This window comes from Falco rusticolus, chromosome 8 (assembly GCF_015220075.1).
Source record: "Falco rusticolus isolate bFalRus1 chromosome 8, bFalRus1.pri, whole genome shotgun sequence".
Taxonomy (NCBI): domain Eukaryota; kingdom Metazoa; phylum Chordata; class Aves; order Falconiformes; family Falconidae; genus Falco; species Falco rusticolus.
Window position 1 is genome coordinate 22431885 of NC_051194.1, and position 18199 is coordinate 22450083.

The window sequence follows — 18199 nt, forward strand, 5'->3', positions numbered from 1 at the left end:
GCAGCCAGACCCAGCACAGGCATGCCAGATGGATTTGTTTAATGCGTTGGTCAATAAACTTCCATTTTCTGTGGAAGAATAAGCAGCCCTATTTGCTCTTTGCAGACTACAGAGACCTGGAAATATTCCTGTAGCTTATGCTGTTGTCCAGGAGGAACTGATGAAGGTTTGCTTACAGTATGATGGGAGACTTGAGAAAATATTTCCATTTAATAATACAGAAAATTATTTGAGTTTTTGCCAAAGTCTCCAACAGTGAAGGAAAAACACGCCTATCTGTTTCAGACATCGTCAGACCAGATGTGCTGCTCTTGGTATTCTGCTCTGTCAATGTACTGGTTTAACTTAAGGATTTCAATTATCATTTGGAAATGAACTTCCAGTTTTGTAATTGCTGTCACAAGTCGCACAGATGTCCTTGCTGAATTCACAAGATGAAAACACGGTGTTTCTGGTTCAACTGTGTTCCCTTCAGTCTGCATAGTAATTGCCAAACTGCCACTTTTGATAAGGATTTGCAGAGTCACAGGCATTTATCCTCAGGGCTTTGTGAGAGGGATCCACTTCCAAGCAAGCTGGCTGCTGGAGGTGCTCTGAGATGATGTGGTCCGTCTGCAGGGGAGAGAGAGAGGGCTTTAGGAAGGCTTAGGCTTTAGGCCTCATACAGCAGCAGCTCTGTTTTTCCACCACAAAAACTTGATTCTTTATGGTGTGCCCTTTTTTTGCATTTCCCTAACATGCAAGATCCCTTTGCTGACTTAAAAGGGAATTTTGGGTGGGCTCCAAAGCCCGCACCTGTTGCTGCTGAGCCAGGATCATACTGTACCTTCTGCGCCTCATGGGTTTTCGTTCACTGGAAATGGAAAGATTAGTTCTCTCACTGTCTGAGTGGTAATTACCATGCAAAGGAGATCACCCCAGATGGTAATTGCCATATCTAGGGGAACATGCAGCAGGAGAATGATTTACAGATTTTGGAGTTTCTTGGCTGATGAACTCAAAGCAGATTTACTGCGCTGAAAAGGATGTTAGGTAACTCAGCGCTGAAGTTCAAACGCTGGGGCAATAAATTGGATTATGAAAGAACGAAGAGTCTGAGTGATCACCGTCCTTCTCTTTTCCACATCTGCTTGGCTTTGTCTACTTAACACACATAGCCAGCGAGGTGATGCTGCAAGTGCTGCCAAAGGTAAAGGACATTTCCCTGTCACCGCCTAGCATGGCGATACCTAATGAAATACTCCTGAAATGACCTGTAGAGTGTTATCTGGGAAAAAGCTGGATCTTTGTGTATACAGTAAAAGCACTTCGCATCATTAATACACAATGACTGTGACAACAGAAGGTAAAGCATCGCAATTCCTTCAGTCAGAATTCAGCCACTGAGCTGCTCTTCAGACTTTATTGCTGGCACCAGTAAGGTTGATGTGACCATATCAACTGAGATGGCTGCCCCAGGGAGCGTGTCAGTGCCTGGGCCCGTGCTGTCGGGCAGCCAGACCCATCCCCTGCCATGGCTGGGAGCACCTGCCCATGTCCAGCCCCCTGTTATGGGGGAGACCACCAAATACATCTCACTCATGGCTTGAGGCGAGCTCAGGCTGGAACAGGAGACAAACACTGCCTGTGCACTGATAATGCTGCCTGTACTCTGAAATGAAAGACAATTTTAATGTGTTTTTCACAAAATACCCAAGGTGAGCCTTGGTGCTGCAGCGTTATGGCATTGAAAGTGTTTTTTTTTTTCAGACTAAACAGGAATGGGAACTTGTCACTGTGATAAGTGTATAACTTAGCAACAGTTTTTCTTTCTTAAATATGAAGTATGCATTTCATAGCATTTTGGACTACTTACACCAGGCTGACAGAGATACAGTCGTGACTCTCTTGCTTTTTGCAGTGCAGGGAACAAATGTAAGTATCCATTATTTTCCTTCTCATAAATTCTTTCTTTTAGAAAAACAGGGAGCTGTGTGCTAATCAATAACAAGTCATCTCCATGTGAGTGCTATTGATGGTTTCTATGTAAAAATGGAGTTGTTTCGTTAGTGCTGTGTGGGCAGGGGCAGAGCCCTGCTGCAGCAAATGCCTCAGCATGACCAGCATCTCCCCAGCCCATGGGCATGCGGTGTCAGGCATTGGGATGCACGTCACTTGGACTGGTGCAACCTGATGGCAGGGCATGCGCCGCTGTCCCCATGAGGAAAGGCAGCGGTGCTGGGCGACCAGTACTTAACTTCAGATGAAAGTGGGGGACCAGAGGGCTGGGGTACGCCCTGTGCCTTGCAACAGGCTGCAGCTGCCCATCAGTTTGCAGGCTGGCACGCTAACCCGAACCAGGAATGACAGGCTGCGGTGGGGGCTGCCCTCACCACCGCCTCACTTACCAGCTCTGGCTGGAAGGCGGCCAGTGACCTGTGCAGCCACGTCAGGCTGCGGCTCCTGCCCTCGCAGTGGCGCAGGCACAGCGATCCCGCAGCGCCGGCCGGGGCGATGCAGAGCTCTCCGTGCTGGATCAGCCTCAGCCAGGTGTAGTTGAACTTTTGGTTCTGTGGGGAGAGACGAGGGAAGCTGTGACCCCGCTGGCCTTCTGTCAGCAGGGCTGGCTGCTCAGGGATAGCAAGCAGCCGGCAGATGCTCCCCATCAGAGGCTCTCCTCACCTTCCTCCTGCCCTCAGGCAGGACTGGGGAATAAGGAAAGCTGTGATCCATGGGAAGATCCTTCCTATGGATTTACAGAGCTAAAAAACGCAGGACAGCACAAGCGCAGGCTCTGGAAGTGGCTCCCACTGCAGCAGCCCAGAACCAAACCCAATTGCTGCGTGCTCCTCTGCCCTGCTGCCTCCCCTGGCTGCACCCCAGCACTGGGGGGCGAACGGATGAACCCCCGTATGTGACAGACCCCGACCCACATGCTGACCTGTGCCACTGCAGTGAGTGGCTAGCAGGGAACTGCCTAAGAAACACTGCCTATAAAGGAAGGGAAAGGTTGTCTGCAGCAGCTGCTTCCCATCTTGCAACAGAGTGTGGCTGGCTGTTTTGCACACAAAACACAGGCTTGTATTTAAATGTTTCCTCCCATTTTCACGTGCAGGCTTGTAGCTTTATCAAACTTGAAAATTCCAGCTGAATTTGCTGGTTCTTGGAGTTGTTGCCTGGCTACAGGCTTTGCAAATGGGCAATTCCTGCCACTCGCTACTCCCAGGCATCGTCTGGCCGTGTCCCCTGGTGGGAAGGACTGTATTAGTTCTTGGGGAGGGGGCAGGTCACTATGGGAGATACAGCAGCTCTACGCCATGCACTAAAAATAGTATCACACATTTCATATGCAGGGTATCCTTACCTTGTTGCTAACATCACATGCCTCAAAAGTCAGGGTGGTGTTTTCCACAGTGATGCATCTTGCCATGGCTATGTTAACAAGCTGGAAAACAGCAACAAAATGCAAACACAGACATAAATTCCCAAGGAAGAGGAGAGGCTGTTACACTGTAGTTAACCTGCTGGATTCACAGGACACTGATTAATGCTGTCCACTTAACCACACAAAGCAGAGATGATGTGTCATAGTCCTTGGAGGGGTATATAAATACACATCTGGTCCATGACGCCTGTTTTTCTACCGAGAGAAGCTTGAAACTGGACCTTTCCAGACATGTTCAAACTTCGATGACATACATTCTTTTTTGGGGTTTTTTTTTGGACATAGCTCATGTTCCTGTTCTGCAAATCCCCAAACCAAACAGCTCCCAACAATAACAACTTCCAGAATCCCTTCCCATTGCCACACCGTGAAGGAGGCGAGCCACCCCCGAGAGCAGCTGACGCAAGCGCCTGGTGGTCCCATCCTGGATCTGCCCAGTCCCCTCCCAGCTGGGGCACAGGGCATGGCGCTCCGACCGCCCATCACGGACCCCGCAGCCAGCCTGAGGGAACAACTCCGTCACCATACACGATGCGCTCAGTGCCTCACCCCGAGGTAGCTTTTCCTGTTTTCCATCTAGGTTAGATGTCTTGGTACCCATCTGCAACGGGGAAACGTAGAGGTGGTCCCCCAAAGTGGGGAGCCCTGGCAGGCACATCATCGTTAAGCTGTTTTTAACTGAACTGCCATTACCTTGCACTGGTGAGGAGAAAGAGGAGTGAGCACTGCACCTTGGGTAGCGCAGACCAGATGTCTCTCTGAGTGTGCGTATTCGGCCCCCAGCTCGCTGCAAGGGAGCATCAGGCTCTGCTCCTTCACTCGGCTTCTCCTTGCTCTTTCTCCCTGCCGGCACCCCGCTGCTGGGCCAGCACAAGCATCCACACATCGTGTGCTCTGCAAGAGGCATTTTCTTAATGCCGTTTGTACGACATGTTCAGAGGTCGCTCACGAGTACGGGAGATTATATGGGAAAGCTGGAAACACTGAGATTGAGCCCTGCCAGCCCCCTCCAGTCCCTGGGCTGAAGCCCACCACACTGCAGGGACTCACGGCCATGGACGGCTTGGTCGGTACTGGCATCGGCTCCTCAGTCAGCCCTGGCAGTGCTGCAGTTGGGGCTGCTCATACCTCCCATGCCTTGCAAATGTCGTTTCTTCTCTTTCAAAATTTCTGTCGAATTTATGAATTAATCCCGGTCAATAACTAGGCTATTCAGAAAACAGTTCTCAAGAAACTCTGGACAGTGTTCAGCACAGCTGGAATTTGCAGAGCTAGCTGAAAAACAGATTTTCCGCCCTACTAAGTTTTGAGAATGAAGATAAAAGAGCAATTCAGGTGGCCTGATTCCGGACAAAGTAAAGCAACATCCTGGAAATTTTCACGAACACCTTTGAAAAGTTGAGGTTTTGGTTAAGGTGAAACAGAAGTCTCTCTGTATGGTCTAACTGCTTTGTACTGAATTTGACATGAAGATTTATTGCTCTGATTGGAACAAAGGAGCTGAAAAAGTAAGTATTTCTCAAGAATTTCCCGGTTTTTTTAACGTTCTCAAGACTGTTACTGCTTATTATTTTAAAAAAAATGTCACTTAAGGAGATGTTTCACTGAAGCCTTCAGTCTAATCCAAATGGTGCTTTCTAGAAGGCAATGCACGGATACAGGCTCTCAGCCACACAAGTTTCGAAGCCCCAGCAGACAGCCCATGGTTTGTGTGCTTCCAGTCACTCAGAGGCAGCAACCGGCCACTGCAGTCCCACCAAGACAGAGATACATCCAAATGGATCCACTGCTCATCATCTGCTGAAGTGCCTGAAACCAGCAGTTTCCCACAGCTCTTGCAGGAGGGCCGACACGTCACTCAAAGGAAGCATGGCATCCCTCCCTGCGCCCTCTTGCAGAGCTGCCCCCCCACACCTTCACGGCTCCATCATAAAAGCTACTCACTGACTGCAGCTGGCAGAGAGCCTGACTTGATCCCCAGGGATCCCTGTGATAAGGAACCTTCATCTTATGCCCCTGGCCCACAGACAAGCCTGAAATGCAGCCAAATTGTTGCTGTACTTTTTCCTGGCTCCCAGAAGGGCCAGTGCAGTGGCTGGAGGCTGTGCTCCTCGGCAGGGACTGAGGGGACAGACAGTTCTTGTTCTCAGTCCCTCAGCTGCGCCAGCCCTGTGGTCACCAGCTCCTGGCCACCTCCCCTGGGCAAGTATCACTCCTGCCATGGCACTGGGAGATGGAAGTGGGTGGGGATGTCAGCAAACCCTTTAGTTTTCATTCCTGGCATTGCTGCAATCTTTCTGACAAAGCAGATATTTCACTTTTGTTATTGCAATTGTAACTGGTTTGCCATCAATGTTGTATCTTTTCTAGGGAGAACATTTGACATTTCTGAATGTTCCAAGCAGCAGCCAATATTGTGCTGAGGCTCAGGGCTGGGCCAGATTCAGAACCCAAATTTTATTCTTGTTTTAATTCACCATTTAATGTTGGTGAAGCGACACTGAACACCCAGGGGCACAAGCAGGACCAGGTGCCAGGTAGCACCACAAGTTTCCTGGCACCGAGATGGAGGGAGGGATGGATGGTGAAACAGAGCCTGACCCTGCCATGCTCATCGGCCACCTGGCCAGCAAGGGGCTTGTGGAGGCAGGACTTCATCCCAAATGGACTTTCAGGTGTTCTCTGCCCACTGACCCCTCCTAAGGCACAGGCTTCACCTGCACTGGTGACATGCCAGGACTCTTCCAGGCTGCTGCCTTGCCTGTCTGCAGGCAGGCAGAGCCTCTGCCTTGCACAGAGGAAAAGCGGATTTCTGCTGCGCTCTGCTGGCAGCAGAGCACCGGTACAAACCCTGTCTGCGCCTGGGGCTCCTGCCCTTCCCTGCCCAGGCACCGCTAAGCCGCCCAGAAAAGTAATTTCTCTCCTGCTTTGGCCAAAAAGCTGTGCTAGCAGGAAGGATGCTGGACCTCCTGCCCTGGAACTGCTGCATGGGCGGCTCACCTGGTGTTTAAACACTGAAGTAGCTCTTGGAATGGTGAACTATTTCTTTATAAAAACCCTGGGGAATCCAGACCACCGTGACATTAAATACTCAAAAACGTCACCCAATGCCCAGGAAGCAACTCAGAGACAGCGTACTGGGATGCTACCAAGTGTCTAGCCAGCCACTGGAAACATGTTTAAATGAAGGACAGCAAGTCACCTGGCTACGTACCAGCCCACTGGCTTTAACCAGGGGAGCTTCCAGGTCCGGGTAGACGTTCTCCAGGTACCACCGGAAACTTTTGCACTGAAGCTTCTTTCGCAATTGGATTTGTTGAGTCAGGTCGCCCACATCCACGTTTTTCAAGATCAAGTGGTAAGCATGGCCATAGAATAACTCCTTGTACTCGTCCAGCCAGACCTCTGCAACACGGGCCAAGTTCCTCTCCACCGTTCTCACACGATCTTTTGGGAAGGAATAAGGATTGTCGTTCCTGAAAATGTGCCCGACTCTGGAGCACGGAACAATCTCAATCTCGCCTCCACACATCCAGACCTGAGAAAGAGGGGTTGCTTTGATAGAAACATGGGCAAATGTCGGGTGCTGGCTTTGTGCAAGCCAGAAAAGCAGAAAACTAGGTAAACTGCCAGGAGAGATGGGATCTGCAGCATGGGGCTGTCCCTGTGGAGACCCTGGCTCAGCCAGGCTGGCAGGGATGCAGGCGTGTGACAGTGACGTACCTTGAATGAAATCTCCATATTTTCACCTCCCCAAACATCCAGTCCAGGGTCGTACATTCCCAGCTCAAAAAAATACTTCTTGTCAATGGAAAAGAGGCCACCTGCCATGACCGGGCACCTGGGAACAGAGAAGCCACACAGCCTGTCAGCTGGTGGGGAAGCACCTGTCCCTTTCGCCTTCCTTGGACTAAGGATTCATGGAGAAGCTGTGGGCTACGAAATGCTTGGGGATGGTACCTGAGCCTGCACTTACAGAGACAGCAAGGACCACTCGATTTGTCACTTTGCTGCAGGCTGACAGACGCAACGTTAAAATAGATGATATTTGGGTGGCTTTACCCAGTCTGAAAGCTGTAACAGGGCATGGAAGGGAAAATGCAACAGTATGTTCCCCCGGCCACGGCAGCACCAGCGAAATGCCAGCAGTGCCGCAGGAGGTAAGAACGGCTCGCCGGGCTGTGCCTACATCTGGTGATGTGATTGCCCACAGTGTACCACTGCCTCCCTTGTCCTTACAAAGGAACAACACTGGGCCTCGAAGGAGCCTTTGTTGCTAAATTATGAACAAAAGAACAGGTTGGTTCAGAAAGGTCTCACATTTGCTTTTTTTTACCTTATTATATCAGTTTCCTTGATTTTATTTTTCTCAATGACCTCTTGTGGAATCTGTCTCCATCCAAAATTCATTGGCCAAGTAAAAATCCCACGCTGAAAGTTGTCCACGGTCATGTAACTAAATGGAGAAAAGATCAGGATGACTAATTCTGAGTCACATTCCTGATTGAAATGTCACCCTTAATGAATGAAGATGAGTATCTGTACATAATTAAAACAGGATTTTAACAGATTTCATTAGGAATCTTCTTCATGTATTAAAAGTCATGGAAAATGGGAAAAGGTGTGTGTGATAAATGAAGGGGCCACGTCCACTGCTAATGTTCACTTCTGGTGTACAGCAACATTATGCATCTCTTGTGACATGCTGCTGAAGGCCAGTAAGGAGGTCTACACCTGTGTCTGTCTGTAATTATATGTTGGTGGTCCCAGTAAGAGGGTTTTCTCAAGCCACTGGCATGGACTGTGGGTTTCCCAGGGGCACAAGCTGCCTTACCTCATGTCCTTGTCACTGATGACCTCGATGACGGGGCAGGCGACCTTGGCCTGGCTCAGGCGGACCCTCTCCAGCAGCGGCTCCAGCCACCCCACATTGCACTCCACGTGCGAGTCCAGGAATGTCAGGACGGTGCCTGCGGCAGAGACCAGGGCAGCATCAGGCAATCAGGTACCCCATCCCCATTCCACGCTGGCCAGCCTCCCTGAGTGCCCCATGGGTTCAGGGTGCTGCTGCTGGTGCCACGACCCTCCACGGCTCCCAGAACGGTCCCAGCCATAGCCCAGAGCATGCTTCCACTGCTTGGCCATTGCAGCAGGTGAAATGGGGCAGCTGCCGGGAGGAGATTCCAACTGCTGCTTGCCAGGGCCATGCCAAGGTGATGGACAATCCACAGCTCATCCCCTTGTCAGACCCCTGTGCTTCGGATACTGAAGAGATGCCCTTAACTCATTGGGAGGGGACTAAAACTTGGTGCTGGAGATGGCTTATCAGCACCTCTGGCAGGGTCCAGGCATGGCTGTAAAATGTTTTTTGTCCTACCTCTAGCAATCTCCGCTCCTGCCAGTCTGGCCCGTATAAGACCATGCCTCTCCTTGAGATGGAGGATCTTCACTTTTGGGAACTGTGACATGTACTTGTCCAGCTTCTCCTTGAGGTACTCTGCAGAGAAGGAGAAGGAGAGGGTGAGGATGACTTACCCATTTTGCACTCACTTCCAGGGTGAAAAGCAGTGGGTCAATTTTCCCTGGAAGCACCTCCAGACACACCAGGGTCCTCAGGTCTGGGGCATGAACATCTGGGCACAGCTGTAGGGCTTCTGGTGCACAGCACTGCGATCTGAGCCTGCTCTCTGGTGAAACTCCCAGCCGCATCGCTGCCAGCAGGTTTACGCTGAAGTTGATGAGTTTAAAAATCTTTGTTGGAGACGTCTCTCCGGGTACTCTGGGACAGGCGTGCTGCTTGGTCCTGGGTGCTCGCCACGGGCTGCCTGGCTGCCCTGGATCTGCCCCTCCAAAGGACGGGCTGCAGGTGGTAGTATCATCTGCTCCCTGCATGGTGGGTGGCTGCTGTGCATTGGCACAAACCCAGCAGCCGCAGCAAAAGCGGACCCATAACCTGGTGCTGGGTGAGCGCAGTGACTCACTGCATGCCGAAGACATGGAAAGTGGAGAGCAGCAAGTGCAGGGCTTTTGGCGAGAGGCCATCAGCAAAATCCCAGTGGCCCCACTTGGGTAGTTCACGATCCAAATCAGATATCAAACGGTTGTTCAAAGACTCTAAAATGAGCTTTTTTTTTCTTCATTGCAGTATAACTGCAATTAAAATCTGTTGTAAATTTTCTTCCTTTGCAAAAAAAAAATTTTTTTGTGCTTTACAAATTTCTCAATAATAACCACCACATTTAAAGACTCGATCCAGGTTTAAAGTGCACAAGGGTTCGCACATCTCTACTTTTCAGGCTGCTTTTGTCGTGGTTTCCCGTGGCTGTGGAGGCAGCTGGTGGTAAACTCTCAGGAAGGAGAGGGTATGAGAAAGTGGTCTGGGGGACTTGAGCGCCTGGTAGTCCAGTTCACAGATGGACTACACAGATGGAGCCCAGGAGCCTCTGCCGTGGTGCTGCGGCTGCTGCTGCTGCTCCCAGCATTTCATTTGGATCCAGCCACCCACTTACATCGTTCAGGCTGTGGGGAGGACCCTCGACCTCCCTCACCAATGGGCTTCATTGGTGCTCTTCAGTCTTCAGTTTTCTTCAGAATGTAACTGTCTGCATTTCAAAAGCCAGTTGAAAGCTTTAAAAGGTTCCAAAAGTTAAATATTTGTGGACGTGTTTGCTGTAAGTTATTGCTGCTGCTACTTGGATAACAGCAATGCCAAGCACAGCTCTCTGTAACTCCCCTGCACTCACCAGGTTTCGGTGGCAAACCCAGTGTTTCATATATTTGCTGGCTAACAAGCAGACATGAAGGGAAACCATAGGGAGAAAGTAAAGAGGAAACTTGAAAAAATGCTTTTGAGGGGAAGTGGTATGAATATGTTTTAATGATAATTTTAAAAAGTATCCAACTGAGTCTTTTTCCTCTTTTTTGCACCTATTCTTTTGTTGTACTGTAGGCTCCTTGCACATGTGGCATGAGCTCTGAAGTTCATCTGAGACAGTACTTTCCCTGAAGAACCAGCAGCTGGAAAATTACATCATTCCTAAATTTTTAAGGGCTGAAGTCAGCAGAGAGCCAAAGCATTACAAAGCAGAGGTTCAATATCATCTGAAATGCCTGAGTACGCATGCAAAGCCCCTGTACACGGGCAGATGCCTGCTCACCAGTGCTTTTACTGCAACTACTCTGTTCTCTGAGCAACCTGGGAAGTGCGAGCTGTTCCTCCCCTGCCACCAGTACCGAAAACATGGGGCACTCATCTGGAAACTGCACAGAGAAGGGTGACAGCATCTTTATGAATGCACAAGCCCCTGAGCTGGGATGCCCCTAAGATGGATGGGTTGGGCAGGACCAAGCTCCCTGGTGCTCCCGGACCACAGTGCCTCAGCCAGCCTCCGGCACACACAGTGCAAGAGTGTGAACTTAAGTGATGCACAGCTGTAAGAATAGCAGCTGTTTAAGTGAGTGAATTGGGATGGGAGAGACGTGAATGATAAAGTCTGGCAGGGTGTTACACAAGAGCTGCAGCTTGATGCCCCACAGCCATCCCCAGTGCCCATCTGGCCTCTGATCCCCCTCATCTGGAAAGATAACAGCGCAGGCTGCGGACGCACTTCAGCACATCAAAAGGAGAAAATGCAATTTCTCTCTGCTATTCAGAATTGAATTACAGAGAACAAATTGCATTTTGGCCTCAAGTTATATTAGTTTCATAAAGGTAGAAGAAGCTTCACCTACCTTTTGTGCTGAAGTCGTCCACCAAAATGACTTCTTCAATCAGGTGCGGAGGAGATCTGCCAAGGACGCTGTGAACGGAGCGGAGGAGGGTGGACCACACTTCATCCACAAAGCACATGATGATGGTGGTGGTCGGGAGGTCATCATGAACCTGCTGCTCAGAGCACCTGCAACGGCAACAAGGGCTCTTAGGTGATGGCTGGGCACACTCCAGGCTTAGTGTTTTCTGGGAAAATGCACTGGGAGGGAGGAAATGCCAAATGTGAAATACAGAGGCAAAGCCAAACATGAAATACGGAGGCAAAGCCCTGTAATGAGACTTTGTCAGGAGAGGGAGCAGGGGGGTGAACGGGGGGAGCTCCCCACATGGTCCTGGGGACCCTCATGGGCAGCTCCACAGGACAGGACCCCTTCTAGCAGGGACCTCTTTTTAAGTCCCAGCCCCCAGGGAAGAATCTCTCCTCTCCATGAGAAAACAGTGCTGGGCGTGAGGCCGACCCCACTCTGCACCACTGGTCTGGGGGACTCCTGCAGGGAAAGGATCCTGCATGCTCCAAGTGCCCACAGGACTTCAGATCCCAGGTGGCGTGAGATAGCCTCATTGGAAGAAAAGAATTGGTATTAAGATGAAAATGCGGGGAAGCGCTCCTTATGTCCATGAAGGGTTACTCAGTGCACCAACTTGTCTAACATGCAGGCAGCCAGGAAGAGTCTCCCCATCCAACTTCTGCACCTCACTCAGGGGATCGTGGAGGATGGGAAAACACTCAAGTGTCCGAACTGCACACACGACGGTACTGGCAGGCCTGCTCCCTGAGCACCCCATATCTCACACTCTGAGCACCCACGCCTCCCCAGGGACACCCCGGCCAGCCAGCTGTGCCCCGAGCCCACGTGCAGGGGCTCTGAGCGGCACTGCTTCCCTTGCCAACAGCCAGTGATATGCATCGGCAGATCTGAGGAGTGATAAAAATTTCTCCTGGCTCTATGGGTTTGTCATTTTGTTCTGCAACAGCCAAAAATGCAACATCTGGGTCAAGCCTGTGTCTTCAGTGTTTGAACAAAAGGTCGATGAGCATCTTTTCTCATCCTCCATTTGCAAGTCAAGCACCACTTTGCTGCGTGCTTTGGGGAGTGGGGCTCCCTCAGCTCGCTTATCTCCGAGTGGATCTCCAGGCCTGCAGAATGCCTGGCAGAGCGCTCCTCTCCCCCAGAACACCTGGTTTATCCCAGAATACCCATGAATTTCTGGCACTTGCTTTCTCTCTCACGTCAGTGAGCCGAAGCCTGATAGCAGGTTTTTCCCTTGTCCTTCCAGAGCAGACCTCCTGCAGGCAGGACAGGCACCAGCCTACCTGCGGATGCAGAAAATTAATTTCTCAGTGATCACCCAAAACCACTGTTCACTCTGCTGTCAGCAACAGACAGAAAACAGGGACAGGTACATGGGAGCGTATGGAAAATTGACTTCTTCTTCCATCTCAGTGAAGGGGCCCTTGGGTTTGGCAGCTGCTGGCTCAGATGCTGACACCAGGCTCAGACCATGTGGTGTTTTGAAGAAGACACAGAGGTATTTCAGGGCTTCACAGCTAATCAGAAGTGCTCTGGGTAAGTAAAAATAACCCCAGAATTGCTCTCTGGCGCAATCCCTAGGACATGTCTTTCTTTCTCCTTCTGCAGCCTGGGCAGCGGCCAGGGCTGGCTCAGGCAGGATGGGACGGGCTGTTTGATATGGTTTGGTTGGAAACCATAAGGGTGTTGGCCCGTGGTGATGGGACCTCTCTGCAGGATCAGGAGCTGCTTTGGGCATGCTGGCAGGACTCCCGGCGCCAACAGAGAGAAGGCAGGGACTGAACCACTGGGGAGGTCACTTGCAAGAAGGAGACAACAACGGACAGCTAAACTAGGAGAATAGAGACAAACTGTAGTTGCTCCTACAGCAAACCCAAGGAGGCACCTCCTGGTGGGAGGAGGGACAGGGGCCATGGATAAGGCAGGAGAAGCTGCCGAGCACAAGAGCTTTCATTGCATGGAGAGAGGGATGTGAGAGCAGCTGAGAAAACACAGCCAAGCCCCAAGCCGCGAAGGCTGCGTGCAGCCAGGCAGTACCTGCTAAAAGCACTTTTCTCTTTAGCCCCTTCATTAGCAGCAAAAAGGCTCTTGGCCAAGGGCTGCGCGTACACCCCAGGCAGCTGGAAAGCATCCACGCGAGGGCGATGGGAAACCTCAAACTGAGGAATCTTTTTCTCCCTTCTTGCCTAAAAAAGTAGGATTTCTAGGCAGAGAGCAATGGGTTTGTTATTGCTGACCCCCAGCTAAAGATATTTCACCATGTCCTGTGTGAGTCTGGGCTTCATTTCTTTCCTAACTATACACATATATGCACATACATATATATTTGTATATATTTGCATACAATACTTAATATATATGACTAATGTTAAGTAAAAGCCAAATCTTCTCAAAATTCCAACCCTTAACAGTCATTTAAACAAAAACAGCCCAAACCCTTTATGTTCCGTTGACATCACTCTGAAAGTCAGCAAAACGTAGGCTCTCAAGTTGCTGAGGTTGCTCAGGGAGAAGGTCCCCTTAGACCTGCTGCCCCTGAGTCTGGCAGCAGCTTGGCGCTGAAAACCTGAGCCAAGGGGTGCCCAGCCCCATCCCTCCACACGCGTGCCAGCACAGGTGCTAACCTACCCCGTCCGTACCGTACCGTACCGCGCCTTGCAGCATGCAGTGACGGTTTTTTTGCCAGGCCAGGAAATCTGGGTCCCTGTCTAAACCCAGATAGCCTGAAGAAGAGAAGCTATGGCAGTAGCTTGGGGAGAGGGCAGAGGCACGCAGGGACCTTCGCTGCCGCTGCTGCAGTGTTGGGCTGAAACGGGGCCCAGGGCTCCCAGCCAGGGCTCCGCAGGGAGCACTCCCTGCAAGCCTCCTGGCCACCCCGGCCTCCACCTGCGTGGCTCGTGCAGCTCACTCCTCCTTGGCAGGACGTTTACTGCACGCACTTCTGCAGAGGCACCGGTGCTCGGCAAGTGCCAGCACGGTACACAAAGCTCAGAAAGCAGCAAGCATTGCACGTGGATATGCAGATTGTGACAGGATGAGTTTCCTGTTGGCCAAATTTCAGTGGTCTAGTCCAGTACCTCAGCAAGGATCACAAGAGGAACTGGGGTCTAAACTGGGAGAGGCTGGAAGACTCCAGCAAAAAACGTAACACGCTGTTTGATCCCCAAGAGCTGCCAACAGCTGATGCCATGAGCTGGCCCTTACAGCCCAATAGTGCTGTGCCAACAGGCTGAGGGCAGAGCTGCCCCGGCAGCACACATCCCCAGGCAGCGCCAGCAGGGCACACAAACAGTGTGTTTGGCCAAGGCGTTCCCCGTGACACCCAGCAAGCAATGCTGTCTCCTCCTGGGCAGGTACTTGAGTCACCGGAGGCAGGCGAGCTGCTCTTACAGGTGCTCCTGGGAGGTGGTTTCTGCTCCACAGCTCCAGAGCTTTGCTGTCAAAGACCAAAACACAGTGTTGGCTTTGAGCTGCCACGGCTCTTTTCCTGTGCACAAGTGGCTTCTGCAGCTGGCATCCTCTGCCCAACAGAAAGCTGTCCTAGTTGTCTTCCTCCTTCCCTGCCCCGTTTCTTCCCGTGTAGGGCCTCACCTCACCGGCAAGCGCCGACAGCTCCATGGGAATGTCTGTGCGTTGTCCTGGGGGATGGGGGACAATCACAACACAACTCCCATCCCACTGTACCCATGGCCCACAAGCGTGGGAAGGGGGACACAGGAGGCTCTCTGCATGAGGCAGGTCTCTCTCACCTGCCAAGCGGCTGAGAAATATTTGCAGCAGGAAAAGCAGGAAAAAATGAGAAAGAAGCCTACCTGAACTGGCACCTTCCCTGGACCCTCCCTGCAGGAGTCCAGGCACAGCAGCTCAGGGGAGGAAGCCTCTCCAGACCCTCACCCCTCCAGCCAGCAAGGCACTGCTCACACCTTACCTTCTTCTCTTCTCTGGGGCTACAGGGAAGGAGGGGCTTTTTTGAAGCCAAATACTGAGATCTGCAGAATCACCTACACATTTTGTGGGGACAGCTGTAACTGGATGAGCATTTTCCAAATCAAAACTCTGCATCCCTCCCATGGACCCCAGTCCCCCGAGCCACCTCTGCAGAGTGGGTACCACAGTGCTCTGCAGCGCAAGGGCAGCGATGCCACTGGTCCACACAAAGGAGCATCCCCCAGATCGCCTCAGCTGCAGGCTGGTGTGTGCCTGTTAGGTAACGTCAAAGTTATAAGTGCTCAGCACATGGTTTTGTCTCCTGTGGAGGCTTTTAGGACCACAGTGGGCCCCCTGGGCAGGGGGGGCTGTTGGGGTGCCTCTGCCCCAAGGGAAGGGTGGTGGCAGCTTGCAGGTGTGAGCGCACATCTGGGCAGGGGGGGCTTTGCTACCGAGACAAACTGACAGCGTGCCAGAGCACTCCAGGAACCAAATGCACGAATACTGAAACCAAACCGCGCTCAGGGATGCACCAGGTAAAGCAGGCGAGAGTGTTTTAAGGCACGAAGAGGCTTGAGCCCCACTACCTGCCTCATCTGCCCCTGCCTCTTTGGATGGCAGGGCTTGGCGGGTTAAGACAATCTGCAAACTTTACCCAGTTTTATGTTTAGTAACAAGCAGCTCTTACCTGGAAAGGCAAAATCCATCTCATGGCTAGCACGCATGAAGTGAGGGCCTCGGCAGCACGCCCAGCGGCCCTCCCTGGGACCCACCGAGCAGGTTCCCAGGGGCGCAGCGCAGGTATTTGTGCAAGGGAAGCAGAACTTACCTGGCAGGCCTGGTGTCCGCTATGGCTCGGTCTACCGGGATCAAATCACTGAGGTAGACATTAAAGTTTCCTTCTTTCCATCTGCTTTTTGCTTCATCTTGTTTATCATCAGGGACTGCAACGGGATGCCCAAACTGGCCAGGAGCTCGGGGGTCTCTTGGGGCAAGCGTCGCATCCACGGACAAGACCCTGTGTGTCCCCAGGCTCCTGCCACCTGCCCGCTCCTGTCCGTCCTTGACAGCGGCAGGTGCCCCAGGAGCTGCTCCGTGCGTGGCACCCGGCGTCTGTCCCCTCAGCACCGCAGCCCCGGTGATGCCGTTCACAGCGTGGGCATCGTCGCCGTTCTCCTGCGCTCCTTGCCGCTCATTGCGCTTCTCTTGCCTCTTGGCGATGCTCCCCGCAGACTCGAAGCCCAGCCGTGGGACTGCTGAGCTGCCGCGTTTTGCCCCTTCTTTGCTAATAAGGATGAAGCTATTTTGGGGGGAAGTTTCTTTCACTCCCACTTCTGCCTCCCCCCGCCCGGGCAGGGGTCCCAGCCCCGCTGGCAGCACCAGGCTGGCTGTGGCCAACGTGATGGCGGGTCGCTGCCGGCTCCCGTCGGCGGTGCGCCCGGGTGTCCCCGCCACCGTCACCCCGACGCCAGCTCGCCGGGTGGGCTCGGTGCGCCCGGGGGCCGGCGGGGCTGGGGAAGGGGGCTCGCCGGGGAGCGGCGGGGCCTGAGGCCGCGATGGCGACGCCTCCCGCTGCTCGGCTCCGGCGGGGCCCGTCACAAACTCCGCCGCCGCCGCCGGGGCCCCTGCGCCGCCCCCCAAGCCCACAGCCGGCCGAGCCGCGGGCCGCCCCCCGGCCTGCCCCGCCCGCTGCCCCCTGCCCCCGGGGGCGGAGGGGGGCCGGGGGCGCTCCCGGCGGGCTGCCCGGGCGTCTGGCGTCGCTGCGCCGCGGAGCCCCGCGGGGTCGGGCCGGCTGCTGCCCGCCGGGGCCTCGGGGCCGCGCCAGGGCCGCCCCCGCTGCTGCCCGCGCTCCGCCGCCTCCTTCAGCAGCCGCCCGCCGGCGTCGCCGAGGGAGAGGCGGAGCGCGGCCATGTCGAGGAGCAGCCAGACGACGGAGGCGGCGAAGACGAACGCCAGCGCTCGGCCGCTGCCGCGGAAGAGCCGTCGCAGCCCGCTCATCCCCGGGGCTGGGCGCAGGGAGCCGCCGGGCCGCCGCACGCCGTGCCCGGGGGGAGCGGGGGGGCCGGGCAGGGCCGGGCCCCTCTCGCCCCACCCAGCGCCGGCAGCCGGCGCGTAACCCAACACCGGGCCGGCGCGGGGGGCCGCGGGGGGCGGCGGGGGCTCCCCGAGCGGGGTCTCGGCGGTGCCGAGCTGCCGCGGCCGCGGGCCGGGCCGGGGTAGGAGCGCGGGGGGCTCCGCACGCTGGCACAGGACCCCCGTGGGCTGGAAAACACGGCTCGGGGGGTCCCTGCCAGCCCGGCGCGGGCACGCTGCCCTGCCCGGGAGGCGCCGTGCCACATCCCGGGGTCCCCGTCGAGCACCTTCCCTGTGTGAGGGCCTGCGGGGGGGCCACCCTGTGGGCGCGGGACGGGGGCTGTAGGGTCAGCGGCGGGCGGCCGTGCCAGAACTCGGGGTGCCGGCACCGAACTGGAAGGGGAAAAAGCCTGAGCTGGTCGGCGCTGTGCAGCCCGGTTGAAGTCTGGCATTAATAAATCCCAAACCAGCGCACGGTGTCCCAATTCACAGAGCAGGAGAGTTTTATTTATTTTAAATCAAGGGCTCCGACCCACGGCAGCGCGTGTGAATATTGAAAGGAAAATAAATGGGGGGGGGGGGGGGGGGAATCCATTCATATTCATACTTGAAAAAAATGGGAATGTCAAAGCCCTGCCTACGGTTATATTGTGAGATCGAAAACAAAAGAAATGGCAATTCTGTTGTTTTTCCAAGGCTTTTCTTTGTAAAGCAAACTCCCCTCAGACGTGGCAGGCAGTTCCGATTTCAGCAGGATTTGTGTGTGTGGATGGTGCAGGCTTCAGGACTCTCAGCAAGAGGGAGTGACGGGTAAGGTTGCAAAACAACTTAAAATGAGTAGGTGTTGGAGAGCAAGGAAGCTTGGAGTCAAGTTTATACTTAAGTAATGCCTTGGGTTTAGAAATAAAAACTTAAGATAAACCACAGACTGTGGGTTCATTCACTACGCTGGCACTGTTTTTCCATTTCTGT

The 18199-nt window shown here is 53.5% G+C and overlaps 1 protein-coding gene across 1 annotated transcript; it reads right to left on the reverse strand.

The window, feature by feature from the left end:
- Positions 1-114: 114 nt before the first annotated feature.
- Positions 115-17181, reverse strand: GALNT5 (polypeptide N-acetylgalactosaminyltransferase 5). The gene is made up of 10 exons (XM_037398849.1): positions 15984-17181; positions 11156-11322; positions 8802-8921; positions 8259-8394; positions 7761-7880; positions 7148-7265; positions 6639-6962; positions 3344-3424; positions 2388-2549; positions 115-612 (listed from the first exon to the last, which is right to left on the reverse strand). The coding sequence occupies exons 1-10, from the start codon at positions 17150-17152 to the stop codon at positions 472-474; spliced, it is 2538 nt and encodes an 845-aa protein (XP_037254746.1). The 5' UTR covers positions 17153-17181; the 3' UTR covers positions 115-471.
- Between the last annotated feature and the right edge of the window lie 1018 nt (positions 17182-18199).